The sequence below is a fragment of the Zootermopsis nevadensis genome, unplaced genomic scaffold (genome assembly GCF_977971745.1).
Source record: "Zootermopsis nevadensis isolate Lab colony 2312 unplaced genomic scaffold, Znev_1.0 Znev_ptg000011l, whole genome shotgun sequence".
NCBI classification, from domain to species: domain Eukaryota; kingdom Metazoa; phylum Arthropoda; class Insecta; order Blattodea; family Termopsidae; genus Zootermopsis; species Zootermopsis nevadensis.
Window position 1 is genome coordinate 15,592,485 of NW_028259143.1, and position 19,389 is coordinate 15,611,873.

At 38.0% G+C, this 19,389-nt stretch overlaps 1 protein-coding gene across 4 annotated transcripts; it reads right to left on the bottom strand.

Moving 5' to 3' along the window:
• Positions 1 to 1,005: 1,005 nt before the first annotated feature.
• Positions 1,006 to 11,350, bottom strand: TfIIEalpha (transcription factor IIEalpha). Of its 4 annotated transcripts, XM_087347449.1 has the most exons (9): positions 11,073 to 11,306; positions 10,779 to 10,961; positions 9,808 to 9,974; positions 9,560 to 9,688; positions 8,952 to 9,178; positions 8,105 to 8,315; positions 7,043 to 7,283; positions 3,983 to 4,076; positions 1,532 to 1,764 (listed from the first exon to the last, which is right to left on the bottom strand). In XM_087347449.1, exons 2-9 carry the CDS (start codon positions 10,900 to 10,902, stop codon positions 1,761 to 1,763), a joined length of 1,197 nt encoding a protein of 398 aa, XP_087203575.1. In that variant the 5' UTR covers positions 10,903 to 10,961; positions 11,073 to 11,306; the 3' UTR covers positions 1,532 to 1,760. The 4 variants fall into 4 exon arrangements, with proteins under 4 accessions (XP_087203574.1, XP_087203572.1, XP_087203573.1 ...); XM_087347448.1 differs by lacking the exon at positions 3,983 to 4,076 and having other exon boundaries at positions 1,006 to 1,764; positions 11,227 to 11,350; XM_087347446.1 differs by lacking the exon at positions 3,983 to 4,076 and having other exon boundaries at positions 1,006 to 1,764.
• Positions 11,351 to 19,389: the final 8,039 nt, after the last annotated feature.

The following is a 19,389-nucleotide window of genomic DNA, read 5'->3' on the forward strand; positions in this document are numbered from 1 at the left end:
TGAAAGTGGGAAAAAAACAAGGTGATGTGAAGAAAAAATTGACAGTCCCTTTTGCATCCCACCATCAGGAGGATGTAAACCATCCTATCTCAAGGGCAGCCACATGAAATAATGTGCATGCAAAAACAATGTTTCATCTTTCTTTGTCCCACTGTGCTCAAAATCCGCATGAACTAGATCACTGTTTCTCAGACTTTCTGATAATGTGGATCCTCTCCCCTCTCAAACTTTCTGATATTGTGCAACCCCCGGCTAAAATTAATACACTTCAATTAAATACTTACTGAAACACAGACAGTCATATTTTTTACTCCAATGTGGAAGTAAGAGATGTGATGAAGAAAGATTGAAACTTACAGCAATACAGCATCATAAAATAAAAGAGTAAGATTTACTCTACTCGTGGAAACCTTAAGCACAACTTGCAGGACCCCAGCTGGTAAAAACACTAAACCACATCAAAGTGAGTGAAGAGGAACATATACTGTGTTCCATAAACATTATCTGGTGTCTCGTTCTCTCTTTAGCAGTTGTCATTAAATGTGAAACTGAACACAAAAATCTGGTAGGAGAACTATGTCATTACTTGAGCAAGTGGGAAGGGGGGGCCTACAGTACATTTCAGAAACATTATCGACTGACAAATAGTAAATAATAGCAGAAATTGACACACTCTTTCATTTCTGCGGTTTGTCACCTGCAGATACTGCATAACCACTCCACTGGAAAGTGCATTTTCTCGAGACCAGCAGGCAATGCATGATAGCACAAACAGTGTGATTGGTTGACAAAAAATCACTAAAACAAATATCATTTGAATATAAAAAAATATGACTTACTTGAGGATAAACTAATTCAGAACCTTTGGTATTGCTTTCAATGCAATGTTACTTTTCTGTATTTCATTTATGTGCAGCATATATATGCACACTACTGATTCTATTTGCATAAATATAGTACTACACGTGATGTTTATCTTCTTAAAATGAGAGAAATCAATGAACATTCTTTATAATAATTATTTTTTTTACCATAAAAATTGTATAAATATAAAACAACATTAAATGTGACAATACATTCACCAGTAGAAGAATCATCACTGGTCAATCTTTCCCTGAACACAATACAAATATGAGAAAACATTAAAAAACAAATCATTTGCTATGACTGACAAACATTTAAACACAAAATCTTACCGTTCAAGAAATTTCTGTCTAAAACATTACATTTGTATTCAGTGAAACTTTAATACAAATAGCATTCCAAAAAGTGTACTGACTGGAAACTCTTCTTCTTCTTCTTAAGTCCACTGCAACTTCATCATGACTGCAGTTTAAACTACTTACCTCTTTTTAGGTCTTCCTGTACCACTGAATTCCTCTGATATAAATTTATGCCTAAAGTTTCAAACTTCTTAACATAAGTAACAAAAATATCTTATGATTCACGATAATTAGCAATTACACATTATCTGAAAATGATTCATTGGAGAATGCAATGCAGACAATTATTTGTATAAAAAGTTAACAAATTTCAGTCACAATAATAGTTTATCTTAAATATGGCAATGTTATTACACTTTCTAGTCATACATGTGGGAATAGTATTCCTGATACACTTGTATATAAGCTTCTTTTTCTGCAGGTGTCATTTGCGCAATCAAAGTGTCACTCACTTCTGTAACAGGTACACTCCTGCCCCCAACTGACACTACCGGAATAAGGCCATCATCATCATCGTCAGAGTCAATAATCTCAATCTCAGCTGAAACATAAAGTACGAAAAAATAAACAATGAATCAATATGTAATACACTGGAACATGAAAATTAATGCCAGTTTCCCTCGTGTACAATTCATTTACAATACGAAGTCTTATAATCTATCTCTTTACCTAGTGTAGTTAAGGATCTAGTGAAGGATGGAGATAGGGGACAGTGAAGTGCATATATGACTCTGGATGAAAAACTTCATAGAAAAAGTCCAATACGGAGACTGAAAAATAGGCATCACTGAATCAATCCATGAGGACATGAAATTTCTAAGGGTGGGCCAACAGTTGATTATTGTGTGGGAAACTTCTACAGCAGAATATTCGATTCATACATATATTTATTCTTCAAGTCTATACACAAACTATATTAATATTGATGTTAAAAATTAAAATTGATATAAATATTTCGCGCTATTCATCGTTTCCTTGATGTTACAATTTGCGCTATATATTACAACATGTTTCGATGTCTCAGCATCATCTTCAGGTTTTATTTTTAAAACTATTCTATATTCTTTAATGCACGCTTTTCAGTATTTGTAGATTGTAGGTTGTAGTTGTGGATGTTCCTTTTTTCTTCTGATTCTTTTGCATATTATGTGGCGTATTATGTTATTTGTTCATTATTTCAGGAGTTTGATGTGTCGTGTGTCCTCGGCTGGTCAGGTCTGATCAGGTGAATGTCAGTTCATATAGAATTGTTTTAAAAATAAAACCTGAAGATGATGCTGAGACATCGAAACATGTTGTAATATATAGCGCAAATTGTAACATCGAGGAAACGATGAATAGCGCGAAATATTTATATCAATTTTAATTTTTAACATCAATATTAATATAGTTTGTGTATAGACTTGAAGAATAAATATATGTATGAATTGAAAACACAAACATGACGCATCTAAACTATAAAGAATATTCGAGTGTTCAAGTAAAACCCTGTACCAGACAAATAAATGTCCCTGTTTAGAAGGGTTATAAATAATTCGTGTACATAGGTAATTCTCTCTCTTAAAGGGCAAAAACTGGGAAGAAACCATAATTTTTGGAAGGCATAAACTGAGCAGTGATCATTGGGAATATACAGAATTATATGGATTTTCACATTAGCAGATTGGCAAAGCCTGTTTGTACATTATCTTTATCTGTTTATGTTCAAATTTTTAAGTCCTGTCTGATGCCTAATAATTGTGGCAGGACTTAAAAAAATTCACGTTACTGTATGATTCTGAGGGCACAATTGAAATATATGCCTAGATAGTGTAATTAAATAACTACAAGGATCAGAGTCCTTCTAGAGAAGCTAACAGTACACTAAGCTAGTCAAGAAATTGCTGCCTTTCATAAATCCTGAAGGTTCATTACCATGTTCACAGGAACCCACCACTGGTCCTTGTCCTGAACCAGACGAATCAAATCCACACCATTTTCCTAAGAAACATTTTAATATTATCCTCCCATCTATGCATATGTATTCCATGTGGTTTCTTAACTACTGGCCTCACAACCAAATCGACTTACCCATCTGTGTTACATGCCCCACCGATTTAATTCTCAATGATTATATCCATCAAATAACTGGTGAAAATTACAAATTACGGAGCTCCTCAGTCTGCATTCTTCCCAAAACCTTAACGCTCATGTGAAACAACAGGTAAAATGAGTTTTATACAAAATTAACACATTTTTGGATCTCAGAACATAATTTTTTATCTCCTGCTTGGATCAATTATGCTGGAATGAACAGTATATCTTTTCACTCTTTCGATAACAACCTCAACCTCAAATCAGCTAGGCTTGGGTACAAATAGATCAGCTGTATGTATTTCAGTCTGCCAAATATCATTAATCCTATGTACAATCAATAGCTAACAAAAGTAATTCTTTCACCTATTCAAAATACTGTGAGATGTGGTAATTTGCAAGCAGATCACCATTCATCTTTTATCAAGTGAATCATAAGTTGGTACCTCTTCTCAAATTCACGTATGCCTCTTCCCATTTCCAAGTTTATTAACTTGGTCTTTTAGTTATTCTCTTTTTTAGTCGTGAAAGTTCTACTACACTACAGTTCTTGATACAAGAAGTATTAACATGTTATTGCCAAAAATCAAAAGTTTATCCCAAAATTGACCCATTCCTTCCCTATTAATTTAAATGTCATTGTGCATATATTCTAATCAAATATTCACTTTTGGAGCATCACACACCTTTCTTCTATAACAGAGGTACATAGGATTCTGAGAGTCCCATATTTTATCACTACAATAATTTTCACTCTGATTACCTGGACAGTGGTTTCATCTGAAAAAATAATAAAATTCAAGAAATTAATACTAACCATTAATTTTTCAATTAAAAAGTGCACATTCCTTTAATTTAGGCTGGTCAGCTAGTTTTAATAACATACTTTAGCTAAACTTTACATGTATGAAGTCTCAATCACTAATGCAAAACATTTTAAATGGCAAATTTTGGTATTTCAAACTGTAAACAAATTTGTCTGGACCACGACTGTTAGACATGATCAACAACTATTTCTCATAAATGAAGTCTACCTCTTGGCTTCCCTTCAAAACAATGACTGTCTCTTTTTGAACTGATGACTAACTAACTAGATGGCTTACCGAACCCGAAGGTTCATCACCGAATCAACCGGACCCTGTCCTGGGCCAAGAAAATCCAGTCGCCTTCAACTCCTATCTCCCATAGATCTTGCCTGACATTATCCTCCCATCTACATTTAGGTCTCCCCAGCGGTCTCTTCCCCTCAGGCTTCCCAACCAATACCCGGTGCACACCTCTTGTCCCATCCATGCACGCTACATGCCCCACCCATCTCATTCTTCTCGACTTAATCAGCCTGACAATATTGGGGGAGGAGTACAGATTTTTAAGCTCATCATTATGCAGTTTTCTCCATGCCCCATCGTCTTCTCTCCTAGGCCCAAATATCCTCCTCAAACACCTGCAATCTATATTCCTCCCTTAGAGTGAGAGACCATGTTTCGCACCCATACAGAACAGGCAAAATTATTGTTTGAACTGATGACACCAATGGTATGTTTCTTTGTAACTAGAATTTGTACAAATTCATGACAAAACTGTGGTTCAGCGTACAATGACATGTAATGAGTCTCTTCTTGAACACTCATCAGTGTATTAAGACAAAAGAGAACCAAACCATATTATTTCAGATGCTACTACATCACCAGCACTACCTGTGACACAACAAAATGAAAGGAAAACAAATATGAAGTTCTTTTAAATTTAGGAGAATAATCACCTTTGTAAGGTTTCATTTAATGAAATGTAGGAATTATTTATCATTGACCTGATATAAAATTCAACAGACTGATCTGAACATCTTACTTGTGCACGTATACTAGTAAATATTTCAGATTTTCTAACCCTTTCAGACCCTCTGTTAGAGTTGGTCTGATATTTTCAGATATCGCATAAGAATCCAATGTCAGACAAACACAGTACAATTAACAATTAAATTGGCATAAAATCAACTGGTCCTCTTTGTCTGACAGTATGGAAGACCTATGTGTAAATGAGAGGATAATATTAAAATAAATCTTACGAAAATAGGGATTGAGTGTATGGATTACATTCATCTGACTTTGAATAATGACTGGTGACAGGCTCCTGTGAGAATGGTAATACACATTTGGGTTCCATAAAAGGGAATTTCTTGACTAGCTGAGCATACTATAAACTTCTCATTAACTCTATTGCATGGAGTTAGTTTTGAAATCCTTCTGTTCATCAAAATCTTCATAAATTCATGGCTCCTAATAACAATAGAAATGTCAGTGATAGATCATTCAGTCGGTCCTCAAAAGGAGTAATGGAGATAAGAGATACTTTTAAAGAATGCTTTAACATACTTGCTAAAGCTACACCACTATAGAATCAATACTCGCACTGAATGTTGCCTTTAGAATCCTGTGTCGGAAGATTTACATACATAAAATATATGACTGACATTGATGCCAAGGTACTGCATTTTGAAACAGAATGTACAACAATGACTGATGACATTTCATGTATTATTATTAGATTATTATTATTATTATTTAGTGTTCTGTCTGACGACAGGTCCATATGAACAGGATCCTTCCATCCTTTTCTCGGACTGGGACCTGTTCATATACGTTCTTGGCAGATGATCCAGAAGTGGTTTGCCATTGCCTTCTTCTGTGTGTGAATGGAGTAATTGTTGGGATGCCACGGAGGAAAACTCCGTGTTGCCTAGACCACGGCCTTGCCCAACACAAGTTATAAATTTGGGCACCGCCGGGAATCGAACCCGAGACCCCAGGATTACAAGGCCAGCGTTCTAACCGCTAGACCACCTCATCTTATTATTATTTAGTGTTCTGTCTGACGACAGGTCCATATGAACAGGATCCTTCCATCCTTTTCTCGGACTGGGACCTGTTCATATACGTTCTTGGCAGATGATCCAGAAGTGGTTTGCCATTGCCTTCTTCTGTGTGTGAATGGAGTAATTGTTGGGATGCCACGGAGGAAGACTCTGTGTTGCCTAGACCACGGCCTTGCCCAACACAAGTTATAAATTCGGGCACCGCAGGGAATCGAACCCGAGACCCCAGGATTACAAGGCCAGTGTTCTAACCGCTAGACCACCGTGGCTATTTCTGAATAATTTATTTATTTATTTTATTTAGTGTTCTGTCTGACGACAGGTCCATATGAACAGGATCCTTCCATCCTTTTCTCAGACTGGGACCTGTCAGTTTGATGGCCCTGTTGTGATACCTTTTGTTTTGTTGGTCCTAAAGAGGCATCATACATCTAACAAGATCAATAACATACATTCTGTCCACTGCGATAAGGATTGTACTAATCAGAACACTTGAATCATGTGCTGTTTGCAGGAAGTATGTGGCCAGACTGTCAGCTAAAAACAAATCTATTTTGCTAGGCCAGACAGACAGGAATTGGATCAATTCCAACTCATCAACTACGGCAAAGGAAAAAAGCAGCTGATTTTACTTCCTTCTCCGGAGTATACCCAGACAATGTTGGTTTGCTATGTTGTCAATCCTGTCTTGTATATAGCCGCAGCCTAACGCACATTATTTTAATGTAGCGACATTTCGAAGAAATTTCTATAATAGCATATGTGTTACTCATGTTACCTGAAGCCCACATTAAAGTGGGTTTAAAAAATATATGGGTGGAGCACATGAAAGGTGAACGCTGACTGTGATCATTAAGATAGTTAAACAATTCACCAGGTTCTGAAGCATCCAACTCCTTCTTATCCTCATCTCCACTTGAATCACTAGCACTATCTGCCTTTCCAGGCATAACAGCCTTCACTGCAGCAGCTGCTGAACCAACTGCACTGCCACCTCTCTTCTCATGAGCCAGTAACACGGACATTATGTCTTCCTGGCTCTTTGCGCCGGAGCTAACCTTATCATTGCTGGCTGTTTCTAAGCCAGTCACTAAATCAGCCATTGATGTGGCATTCTGAAATAAAACAAATTACAAAATGTAAACATAAGATAATTCTGATATATCAACTCTGCTGTTGTATACATATTTTCAATTTGTGAAGGATAACATTGGATCTTCTCTTATAAATAACATAAAGTAGGTGAAGTAGACGGTAGCATAGCTACTGGTAGGGCCTCCCTAGCCAGATTGGTCGAGGGGGAGAGGTCAGACTAAGACAGGTACCCTGGTCCTCGAGGTTGGGGGTTGGTCGCAACGCTAACAACCTTGCACCGTAAAAAGGAAGATGTTTCAAAACCTCAATCAAAGCCTCGGACAGACGGACCTGACAGAGGACCGAATGGAATTGGAGAATTGAGGAGGCCATGGACCGAATACGGACCGGAGAGCCATAGAAGAAGAAGGTGAAGTGGACAAGCTAGAACCTCCAATACAAAATATTATCAAAATAAGTTCAGTGTTTCTCCAAGTTAAGATACAGCATAAAATCACTTGTATTTAATTACCTTAAAAATTGTAAGACTTACAGAAAAAGCATATGGGGGCATAAAATATCTTTACTTTTTCTCTATAACTCACACCAAAATTTAAATATCTAACAAAGCGTTTCCATATTGTTATGATGATATTGAGGAGAAAGATAGAATATGTGAAATACATTCACTTACAATGAGAATAACTATAATAAATGTGACATACAAACATGATACATGTTTTAAAGATCTAACATAAAGTGCAAGGAGGTTCTCAGAATTTAATGTTGCAAAACACAGTCAAGTTATGTCTTACCTAGATTTTGCCTATGTAATGGTGATCAAACATATCTGCATGCTTACCATGACACTATCTTGGTTGATAATTGTACTTTCTGTCATCCAAATTGGACGTTCCTTCCTGACAGCTGTCTGATCCTGAATACCCTCATCACCACCAATCATAACATCTACGCGTGCTTCCTCAACTGCAAAACCTTGTGCTCTGGTAGCTTCACCTGACCAATGATCACCCGGTGGTCGTAATCCAGCTGCTGGTTTCTTGTTGTCCAAGCTGAAATCATGAAACAATCTTTCATCATCATATCATTTTATTCTGTAATGGGCGTAAACTTTTCCATAACATTCATAAAAATAAAAAGTATCTTGAAAATATCAACTCCAGATAATGATGGAAATCAGGCTGCTACTAAAATTGATACTGTTACAAAATCTTACAAGTGTACAGATAAAGCAATTATGCCATATTAAATTCTTAATTAACAGCATAAAGAAAGTTAAAAAGTAAAGTAAAGTTTGTCCCACTATACGCCATGTAGGCGTTTGGGGTGAGTGGAGGTATAGCTCCTCTCTTCCTTGACCCCAGCACTAGATGGGGGTGAGTGGTCAGCATCACGCCCCGGCCGGCTTTACCCCCGGGAAAGGACCCCGGTACCCATTGTAGAGGAGGCTGGGTGGGCCCCAGAGCCGGTCTGGACGCAGAGGCTAGAGGAAAAACCCTCTGCCCCCGTCGGGGATCGAACCCCGGTCGTCCAGCCCGTAGCTAGTCACTATACTGACTGAGCTATCCCGGCTCATATAAAGAAAGTTAACACATATTTATCTTTATACACTAAAAGCCAAGATGGACTATAAGATGTGTTTTTACAGTTTTCTAACACACTACAAAATTAAAGATCATATCACAAACCCTCTTATTGTGCTGATGTCAACAGGCTCTGGTTCAAGAATTTCTGGTGCCAGTTTGATGCCTTCAACTTCCCTGAGCAATATATACAATGGTTCAAGCTGTTCATTAAATTTGGCTAGCAAAAGTCTAGAGTCCTTCTTAGGTAAAGCTGACTGGTCCTCTTCTACAACTTCTCGACAGAATGTGCAATGGAACTCTTGTGTTGCAATGTCAAATAACTGATCAGCCTATAAAAGTTAGATTAAAGTAACTAATTCAATCTTAAGATAGCTGGGTTGTAGTGCTGTGTAGTCTGGCAGAAATTTACCAACATTTCAGAGACCCTTGCTGCCTCCATCATCAGGGTTATGATTTTCCTTGTTCATGGAGGCAGCAAGGGTCTCTGAAACATTGGTAATCTTCTACCAGACTACACAGTGCTACAATGCAGAAGACAGCTATATTCAGACTCACAGCTGTTAAAACCTCAAATCCAACGTAAATTCCATCTTCCTCTTACTGTCATAGGAACAGAACACAGGTGATTATAAAATAACAGTTACATTATAAACACATCTAATCTTCATATAAGAACAAAGACAAAGCAGAAATAAATTTAAAAGTATCACCTCAAGATCTGTAAATGTTTTGCAGCACGATGGACACTTGAAACTGGCCCTGCTGGTTGCATCACGTTCTTCAGTCTCCATTCTCTTTCTCATGAGATCTAACTTGTACTTGACAACATTTACAAATGTCTGAAAAATGCAATGTAGTAACAAAATTACAAACTAAAATTTGAGGTATGATAACAAATTTCATAAAAAATGCATGAGCAGTTTTTTTTACTCCATTTGAGTCTATTATGTTTTCCTACCTTGTAATTAATGAAATAATAATTCACTTTTTGAGCTTTACCATCTAAGCCAGTTTCCATTTTAAGCCGTACTTGTATGAATTTGTCATTGCGTAAAGTTGATATGCGAGCTCTTAACATTTTTCGTTCAAATTTCAGAAGTTCACATATGTCATCCTCTTTCATACCTGAAAGATAAGAAAAGTAAAAAGCAGCATAAATGTGAAAGTCATCTTTTTACAGTTAAGCTTCCAGTACAGAACACATAACAGTGTGCCTGAGTATAACAGGTTAGGAATGGGAAGGAAAAAAGCATATGGTGTGATGCTACTCCAGGCTTTATGGGCTTGAGTAAAGCATAATAAACCTGTCAAAACCAGTGATTTAAGAGATGCAATACAAGCCTTGGCCACTTCTATGGGCTGCACCCGTGGAATATTTATGATTATTTAGTCCCTGGGGCTCTACCACCCAGGTCCTTACTCAGGATGCTTGCTTCACTGGACCACAGTGCTGCACAACAATAGCCTTTTGGAATATCAGTGTACTCCAAACACTACACTTCTCCAATCTTGATTTTATAAGAACTATGATTTGTATCTATATTGTCAGCAAATGGATAACATCAGCACAAGGAGAGGAAAATCATTATTAATAACTGCATACTCTACACACATTTTATTGACAGTCAGTAGAATGCCTGCTCATGCAACCTTAACTCAGTTGGACAGACTGAGTGGTATCTAGAAAAGCAACTCTCATGCCAACCTGTTCATAGAGTACACGTTCCTACCCTACAAATCCAAGAAATTCTCAATTCACCATTACTAACTTTGTCATCATAGCTTTTTACTTTTTTAAAAAAAGGGTTGCAATGTAAAAACAATCAACATGCAAGGTAGTTTTGGGGGAAGGGGATTAATATTTCGAGTTACTTCCTAACGCTTGAGTAAAATATTCTAGTAAAACTGATACTCCGCAGGTGTACTCACATGGATTTCGAACCAGCATATCAACAATCAACGCATCTTCAATAGTATAAAATCCTCGAACAACGAGACGAGCAAGCTGCTTGAGACTACTTGGAACCTCTGTGACAAGTTTTTCCTCGCCCATCCTTGGATTTAACTCATCAAGGCGAAGCACAATCGAGCAAATTAGAAACTAAAAACCTTCTGCAAAAAAAACTGCGTTCAAACAATAATTCACAAACGCTTCATGTTTCAAACTAACCTAACCTAAAAGTTAAGTATGATTTAAACTACAATTAAATATACCTTACGTACCATTAATAACAAATATATATTTATATATTTTGAAGGTAACTATATATGACGTTTCAGTTCTAGTGTAAGGCATCACATTAAGCCGCTTTATACGAAGTTAGGGTCTTCTTTCTGATAGTAACAACCACAAACCACACCAACCATATTTACATACCAACAAATTTCTCCCAGTGCGATGATTGGCATGTTGGTGTTATATAAGTTCGTTGGTAACCGTGCTCACCAGACAATACTAATGGACGTATTCTGTGATCATGGCGTAGAAACATAAATGATAAAATGTGCACGTTTCAGATTCCTTTGCTTATTTTACTCACAGTTTCTGTTCACAATTTGCAACTTAGTATATGGTTTCGATCACAGAGGCTGTATGGAGTTCTGAAGTTTAAGTATATTGTATGAAATGACATGTTCTACATCCTTTGGTTTAGTCCTAAGAAATCTGTGGATTGTAAATCAGTTCTACTCTGCTCTATCACATAGTCTACAGGAGAAGTTTGTATGTGTAAAAGAAGGGACCTTGTCTTGCTGCTACCAGTACTATTCGCCATGTAGGCGCTTGAAGGGAGAGAAGGTATAGCTGCTATTCATACATAACCTCGGCACTAGATAAGGGTGAATGGTCAGTGTCACGCCCCGGCCGCGCTATACTCCTGAGAAACGACCACGGTACCCACAAAGTAAGTTTCCCACTCGTCCCACAGCGAAGCGACTGTGCGTACGTGATAGAGCAATGACGTAGCATGGCGCATGCACTAACGGTACTTCCCGCGTTCTCACAGTTGCATCGTTGCAGCTGTTCAAGATGGAGGTTCTTATTCCAGCTCCCGCCGACTGTGAAGTGCGGTCAGTGATAAAGTTTTTGAATGCACAGAGCATAGCGCCGATCGAAATTCATCGTCAGCTGTGCCGGGTCTATGGGCCTAACGTCATGAGCAAGCAGATGGTGCGTCGCTGGTGCAGACAATTTTCAGCAGGTCGACAAAGTGTGCATGATGAGTAGCGCAGTGGGAGGCCATCCATCATTACAGACGACCTTGTGGAGCTTGTGCGGGAACGCATTATGGATAATCGTCCCTTCACAATTACGGAACTCAGCAGTCATTTCCCGCTCCTTGTTGCACGAAATTGTAACGGAGCACCTGTTGTTCAGGAAATTGTGCGCCAGGTGGCTGCCGAAGCAACTGACACCAGAACACACATTACCCCAGAAACCAAGCAGCAGTCAATGCATTGGCGTCACAGTGGATCTCCCTGTAAGACGAAATTCAAGCAGACGTCGGCGCGGAAAGTGATGTGCACGGTGTTCCTGATCAGAGGTGAGACGGTGAATGCTGAGCGTTACTGCGAAACACTGCAGAAATTGCGACGGGCCATTCAGAACAAGCGGCGCGGGATGCTTAGTGCCGGTATTGTCTTCCTGCACGATAACGCTAGGCCGCACACGGCTCGACGGACAGCAAGTTTCCTGCAGGAGTTCAGCTGGGAGGTGTTTAATCATTCACCCTACAACCCGGACCTCGCTCCCAGTGATTTCCATCTTTTCCTACACCTCAAGAAATTCCTGTCCGGTCAGCGTCAGCGTTTTGAGAATGACAGAGAGGCGGAGATGGTTGTCACACAGCGGTTCCAATCCCAGGCGGCAGACTTCTACGACACAGGTATTCAAAAGTTGGTCCCACGGTATGACAAATGTCTCAATTCCGGTGGCGAATATGTTGAAAAATAGCTGGACACTTGCTGTATCTGTTGCAATAAATATTTCCATGAAATTGTGTTTTGTTTCTGTAAACGGCCCCAGGGAAACTTACTTTGTGGACGAGCCTCGTATGAGAGGCTAGGTGGATCCTAGAGCTGGTCTGGACGCAGAGACTAGAGAAAAATCCTTTGCCCCCCACTGGGGAACGAACCCCGGTCATCCACGCTATGGTCAGTCATTATACTGACTGATCTACCCCAACTAACAGGTAAAGTTGTAAAGAACTGGATTTTTCTGGTTCAGGATAGGAGTCAGAGGTGGGTTCTTCTGAACATGGTAATGAAACTTTGTTTCATAAAGCCTTGGCATTACTTGGCCAGCCGAGCGAATATGAGCCTCTCAAGAATTAATCTCCTGCAAAGAATAACTTGAGGTGACTATCTGCAAGAATTCACCGGTTATCGAACAAAATTTGAAGCTGATATTTGCTATGTTATGACTGAAGAATTAATTACTTATCTTGAATTGCACTCTTTTACAGTTTATGTTAAATCATTCGAGGTTTAAGTGAACGAAACTTCATTTCGCATTGGCGTAGTACACCGTGTTTAAATGAATTGATTTTGTTACTTGAAACTTGTGCAGTCCATCAGTTACACCTTTGCTTTCGCCTATTGTAATGGCTTAGTGAACAGCTGTTATAATCAGTTATAATTTGCAAAAAGGATAGGCATTCAGATTAGCTAACCTAACGGCTTTTACAATGTGTAGGTCTAGGAAGGCGAAGTTTTACTCAGTAGGAACCACCATTGACGACCATTTTACTGCGACAGAATGATAGTCGAGCTGTTGTCCATGTCTTACTGGTAGGCATTTTACAGTCGAGTAATCTGGAGCTTTTACGGCGACTAAGTGTAATAAACTCTTCTCAGGCTTCCAGCTGTGTCAGTTTGATAATAGATGAAAAAACCAGCGTTTTGAAAACCATCTTCGTCCTCGTCCTTAGGTCACCGAAGTCTACATCTTTCAACCATCTGACACGGCTGGTAGCTGAAGAAGAATTTATTATAAATCTTATAGCCATCGGTAGCATCGCTGATTCCTGAACGGCATGGGAACGTGGCCGATGACAGCGTATAGCCTAATACTAGAGATCGATTCTTGGTTTGTGCAGTTCTGACATTGTAGGTTCATCTGATGTATTCATATCTATGACCCAACAACTAATTCCCTCTAAACCACAATATAATTATATTAGTTATAGTCTGGTTAATGATACAAGATGACAAAAACTCTCTCAGCTCAGGTTGGTACTCCATGTAGTGAAGATAAATTAATCAGGTCTTCATTAATTTACTTGAAATAATTCAAATAAGTTTTTGACCGAATTTCAAATAAACAAAAACTTGAATCATACCACAGAAAATCATAATTGAAACAGCTACTGTAGTGAAGAAATACACAATACTAAATAAATTTGCAGAACGATCATATGAAACATTTTCATTTTTTATGAATATTTCATAGTATGCACAGAATACTTAACTTCGTGCCATTTCAGTTATTACACTGATTTATATTTCTATCCAAATATTTTCTTTTCAAAGCAATTACTTACCACAGAGTCTTTAAAGTAAAGTCTTTATTTTCTCACACTGAAAATGTTTACTGTTTACAGGGTTGTTACATAAATTATATGAGAAGAGCTGACAAATACATGCTAACAGGTCTGAATTCCCAGAAGCAATGCAGAAGTGACAGTGGTAGTGTGGGGACACCTTTGGCTATACACAATGAAAGTATTAACCAATAAAATCACTTCTTAGAACAAGACGCAAATTTTCAACACTAAGTTATTCACCATCATCAAGTGCACTACAGACCAGATTGGATCTTGGTTTCAGCATTTTTTTTGTGGTTTCCTAACTGTTTTTTTTACAGGGATAGGTTGTCAGCCTGTTGCCCAACCCCCAACTTGGAGGACCAGTCCCCTGAATTTTTATTCCCCTGTGCCAGGTGGTCTGGCTATACCCCCAGACACTGAGTAGCTTGGGTGCCATGGTAATACAAAACACCTGTCTTCTTGGACACTTCTTATTTGATACTTCTCTCCATAGCAAAACTAAAAGGAATTGTGCATTACCCCAAAGTAGTTTGTTTTTGCTGTTGTTTCCCTGTCAAATTTTGTGTGGTTATAATGGTAACCTTGATCTTTTGGAAAGTTTGGAAATATAGAAATCAATATCACTTCTTGAAGAATTCCGTCTTCTGGGTTGTTGCGCTGTGTAGTCTGGTAGATGTTTACCAACGTTTTAGAGGTCATACTGCCTCCGTCATCAGGGCGATGATTCAACAACCCAGAAGACAGAAATCTTCATACTCTGATGACGGAGGCAGTATGACCTCTGAAACGTTGGTAAACATCGACCAGACTACACAGCGCAACAACCCAGAAGACAGAAATCTTCATACTCTGATGACGGAGGCAGTATGACCTCTGAAACGTTGGTAAGCATCTACCAGACTACACAGCGCAACAACCCAGAAGACAGAAATCTTCATACTCTGATGACGGAGGCAGTATGACCTCTGAAACGTTGGTAAACATCTATCAGACTACACAGCGCAACAACCCAGCACTGCACATACAAAATTTGTCAAGGAACTGATCATGAATAGATATGTTATACGGAATCTTACACTTTATTAAATAAGCAAGGTATTAAAAAATGTTACAGATAAAAGCATAATAATTAAAGTGATTGCATCGTGGTAAGAAGGATTAAGTGACAGTATGATAAATAAAACTGTATAATGAGGAATTCCATAATGTGCACTCTTCACCAAATATTATTAGGACAATCAAATCAAGGACGATGAGATGGTGGGGCATGTGGAGCAAGAGGAAATGAACACTGCTGCTGGCTTGCCTTGATGAAAGAGTCAACAGAAACTCTGATGAGAATCAGAAAACCAGTGTGGTTTTCCGGTTGTGGCTAAAACCTTCTATCCATGGGTGTGGATCAGAGGCCTCCATTACAAACTATGCATCTTAAACTTCATGTCTTACCTAGTGAAAACCATATCCTCGTACTCTGACTGCCAAAAGTTCCAAACGTCCTTCCAATCAGGCAAATTCACTTGTAGTGGAATGCGGGCTGGAGTAGAAAAAGGGGGACTTGTCTCGCCTTTGCTGTTCGGTATAAATCACCATGCTTATTGCTACCATTGACTAAAAGTAGTTTGGCGCATAATTTAAACTGACACACTCAGATCAGTATATTTTGCCTATTTTCACTGTGTAATAAAGCATAGGATAATTTTGGGGGGTAATTAATCAAACAGCAAAAAGATACTCACTTTACAAAAGAAAATTATTAGATTATTGGCTGGTGTAAAACCTAGAAATTCATGTAGAATTCTATTTAAGAGATTAGAGATCTTAGCTTTTCCTTGTGAATACATATTCTCATTAATGAACTTTATTGTAAATAACTAAGAACTTTTTCAAACTTACTCTGCTGTACACCGTGTCAACACAAAGAATAAAAATCAGCTTCATAGACCAGTTGCCAACCTCTCATGTTTTCAGAAGAGTGCTTATTATGCAGGGATCAAAATTTTCAACAGTCTACCATCAAGTCTCACAAATCTTTTGAGCAATTTAATGTAGCATTAAAAAAGATGCTTAATTACACACTCCTTTTACTCTGCTGATGAATTTCTATTGTTCAGAAATAAGTGATAATTTATCTTCTGTATGTAATGGGTAGATTTATTCATAACTTATCATTACTTTAGGTGATCCCTTTGTTTGTATTATGTGAAATTTATATAATAGTATGAATTGTACTTTATAATATGTTATAAGATGGTAAAGTTGCGTCATATTGTGATATAATAAGTATATATTAAATCTTGTCCGTCTAATCACAATAAATTCTTATTAAAACATCTGAAAAAGAACATCGTTTGATATCTGGGGAGGAAAAAATCTAATAAAAATGCACGCTAGCATAATGTATGAAAATTGTATTTGAATTATTTATCGTTTTGAAGCTTTATATAATTATATACACCTGAGGATGGTTCTTTTAGGAACTGAAACATGTCGTGAAACATGAAAAATGATGGTCTAATGTAAATCGAATATTTCGATAAAGAACATCATTTAATATTTTAAATGTTAATTATTGTAATATTTTAATATTTAATAAGAATTTATTGTGATTAGACGGACAAGATTTAATATATATTTATAATTATGTATTTTATTGTTATTATTATTATGACTTTTTCCACACCCATGGAATGTAATAAAGATGTATGTATGTAAAAGGAGTACAGCTCCTGAAATTATGAACACCAACTGGGGGTAATCCTTCCAAATGGAGGCTAGCCAACCAATCGCTTCAACCTCTTTCTTCCCACTGTAATGAGGGTTGGGGTTATCCACCTTCCACCAACCTCATGCACAAAAATAACTTTATCATATTTATACATAATTATTCCTATTTCTTAACTATATACAAATGGCAGATAATAACTTGCACACAGATTGTGTAATTATTTTAATGATCGCTTAAATCACAAATATGGATCCATACTTCTATGCCAAAAGTGCATTTAGTGTTTTAATTTGACATTTCAGTATATTCATGAAATACCTTCAGATGGCTGTAAGCCAAAACAAGTTGTAGTTGATCATATGAAAGTCTGAAAAATACTAACAAAACTGGATTCATTAAATCCTGTATGAACATTAATATAACCTAAAACTTTATATTCCAGTGAAGTAAGAGAACCAACTGAATGGATTAGATGTCTTTTTGAGATGGTAATAATACACTCAGCAAAGAAGAATGGCATAAATCACAAAAAAGTACAAGATTGAAAACTGTGCAGAAAAAAATAATTTTTTATACAGAAATATAGATGAGAGGAAAAAATTGAAATGAATATTATGGAAGGACATTAAAACTGATTTAGGACATGATCTAATGGCTGGATTTTGTCAAATTCCTTGGTGATGATCATAGAACTTTACATTGGATTCCATAGCAAGGAACGTGCACTTGCTATGTAAGATTTGGAATCTCACATTGGTGTAGATGTCAGTGTAATTCTTCTGAATCATAATGATGTGTGGACTCACAGGTGGATACCAACATTTTGGAGAAACACGCTGTCTCTCTCTTCAGGGCTGAAAGGGGGGGGGGGTAATAGGAAGTGGACAGTTTAAATATGATCAGAAGAAGGGCTAGGCTGGAGGAGAAATTAGCAAATAAGAATCGAGGAATGAGGAGGAGACGGCCGGGGCTAACAACGAGCCTTCATGCAGAGAAAATGAGAGGGGCTGGATCAGAAGAGAGAGAGTGAAAAATATCGGCCATTTCTGGGGCCAACCAGATGATAGACTCTAGGTGAAATTCTGAACTAGGCCAGGGGATGAGCTTAGAGTTCAAGAAGGGATTTCAAGAACCCAAACCCAGGCTAGGCAGGAAATTGAATGAGAGAAAAGGGTAGTCAGGGGAGTGAAGGACAGTCAGCAGACAGTGAATGGGTGGATCAGGTATGTAGAAGGGCGGGTGAAATGGACAATACAATGAAGAGAAAGAAGAGGGTGGCCATTAATAAGTGTTGGGAAACAACAGTGAACAGCAAAACTTGAAAAGGGCAGAGTTTTAGAGTAAGCCTCAGGGGGACAACTAACAAGGAAGGTCCTTACAAGGACCAAGAGCTGAGTAGGGATGTTGTGTCTTGTTCTTGTTGTCCTTGGCGAGAGACCGTGTACATTTCTTCATGTTATGAATGAGAGGTCTCTGTGACTTGTTGCAGCTTGATCTCTGTAGCTTCCATGAAGTTTTGTTTTGGTTGTTTTAGTCAGGAAAGTGATATAAATTGAGTTTAATTCCAGCAGCATGAATAGGAAATATGGTTTCTCCCTGAAAATGTCATGGAACATAAGTGGGCTCTCACCAAAAAATGGTGGGCACATCCCTACTCTTCTTGTGGTCCTTGTGAGGACAATCCATGACAGTTGTCGCCCTGAAGCTTACTATAAAAATTTGCCCTTTCTAGAACTTGCAGCCCACTTTTGTTCTCCCATTCTTATCGCCAACAAGCCCCTTTTTTACTCTTCTTTTTATCACCTGGTCTACATACCTTTTTGTATTCCAGATATACCCGTTCACTGTCTGATGACTGTCCTTCATTCTCCTGACTACCCTTTACTCATATTCATGGTCTTGCCTAGCCTGGCTTTGGGTTCTTGAAGTCCCTTTTTTAACTCTACCGTGGCCCCAAATTTTCTCTCTGTCTGTCTTTCCCAACCCAGTGCCTCACTTTGTTCTTTTCATGAAAACTTTGTATTGACCCAGACATCATCTCCTCATTTCTCAATTTTTGTTGGCCAATTTCCCCACTAGCCTAGTCCTATTTGTTTTTACTTTATATGTTTAAACTATCCACTTCCCATGCCTCCAATGTCAGTCCTGAGCATGGAGACATTGTGTTTCCCTAAAATGTTGGTACATACCCACAAGTCCACATGGTGTCACAACCTAGAAGGACGACACTGACATACGCTTTCCATACGTTTATTGTACATTTGGTTTG

Bases quoted from the DNA above. Each gene is read 5' to 3' on its own strand.
- TfIIEalpha (XM_087347448.1), bottom strand. From the start codon at position 10,902: ATGGGCGAGGAAAAACTTGTCACAGAGGTTCCAAGTAGTCTCAAGCAG. The intron at 9,975-10,778 runs GTGAGTACACCT...CTTATCTTTCAG, and splicing joins TATGCTGGTTCGAAATCCAT to GTATGAAAGAGGATGACATA. The intron at 7,284-8,104 runs GTAAGCATGCAG...GTTTTATTTCAG, and splicing joins TCAACCAAGATAGTGTCATG to AATGCCACATCAATGGCTGA.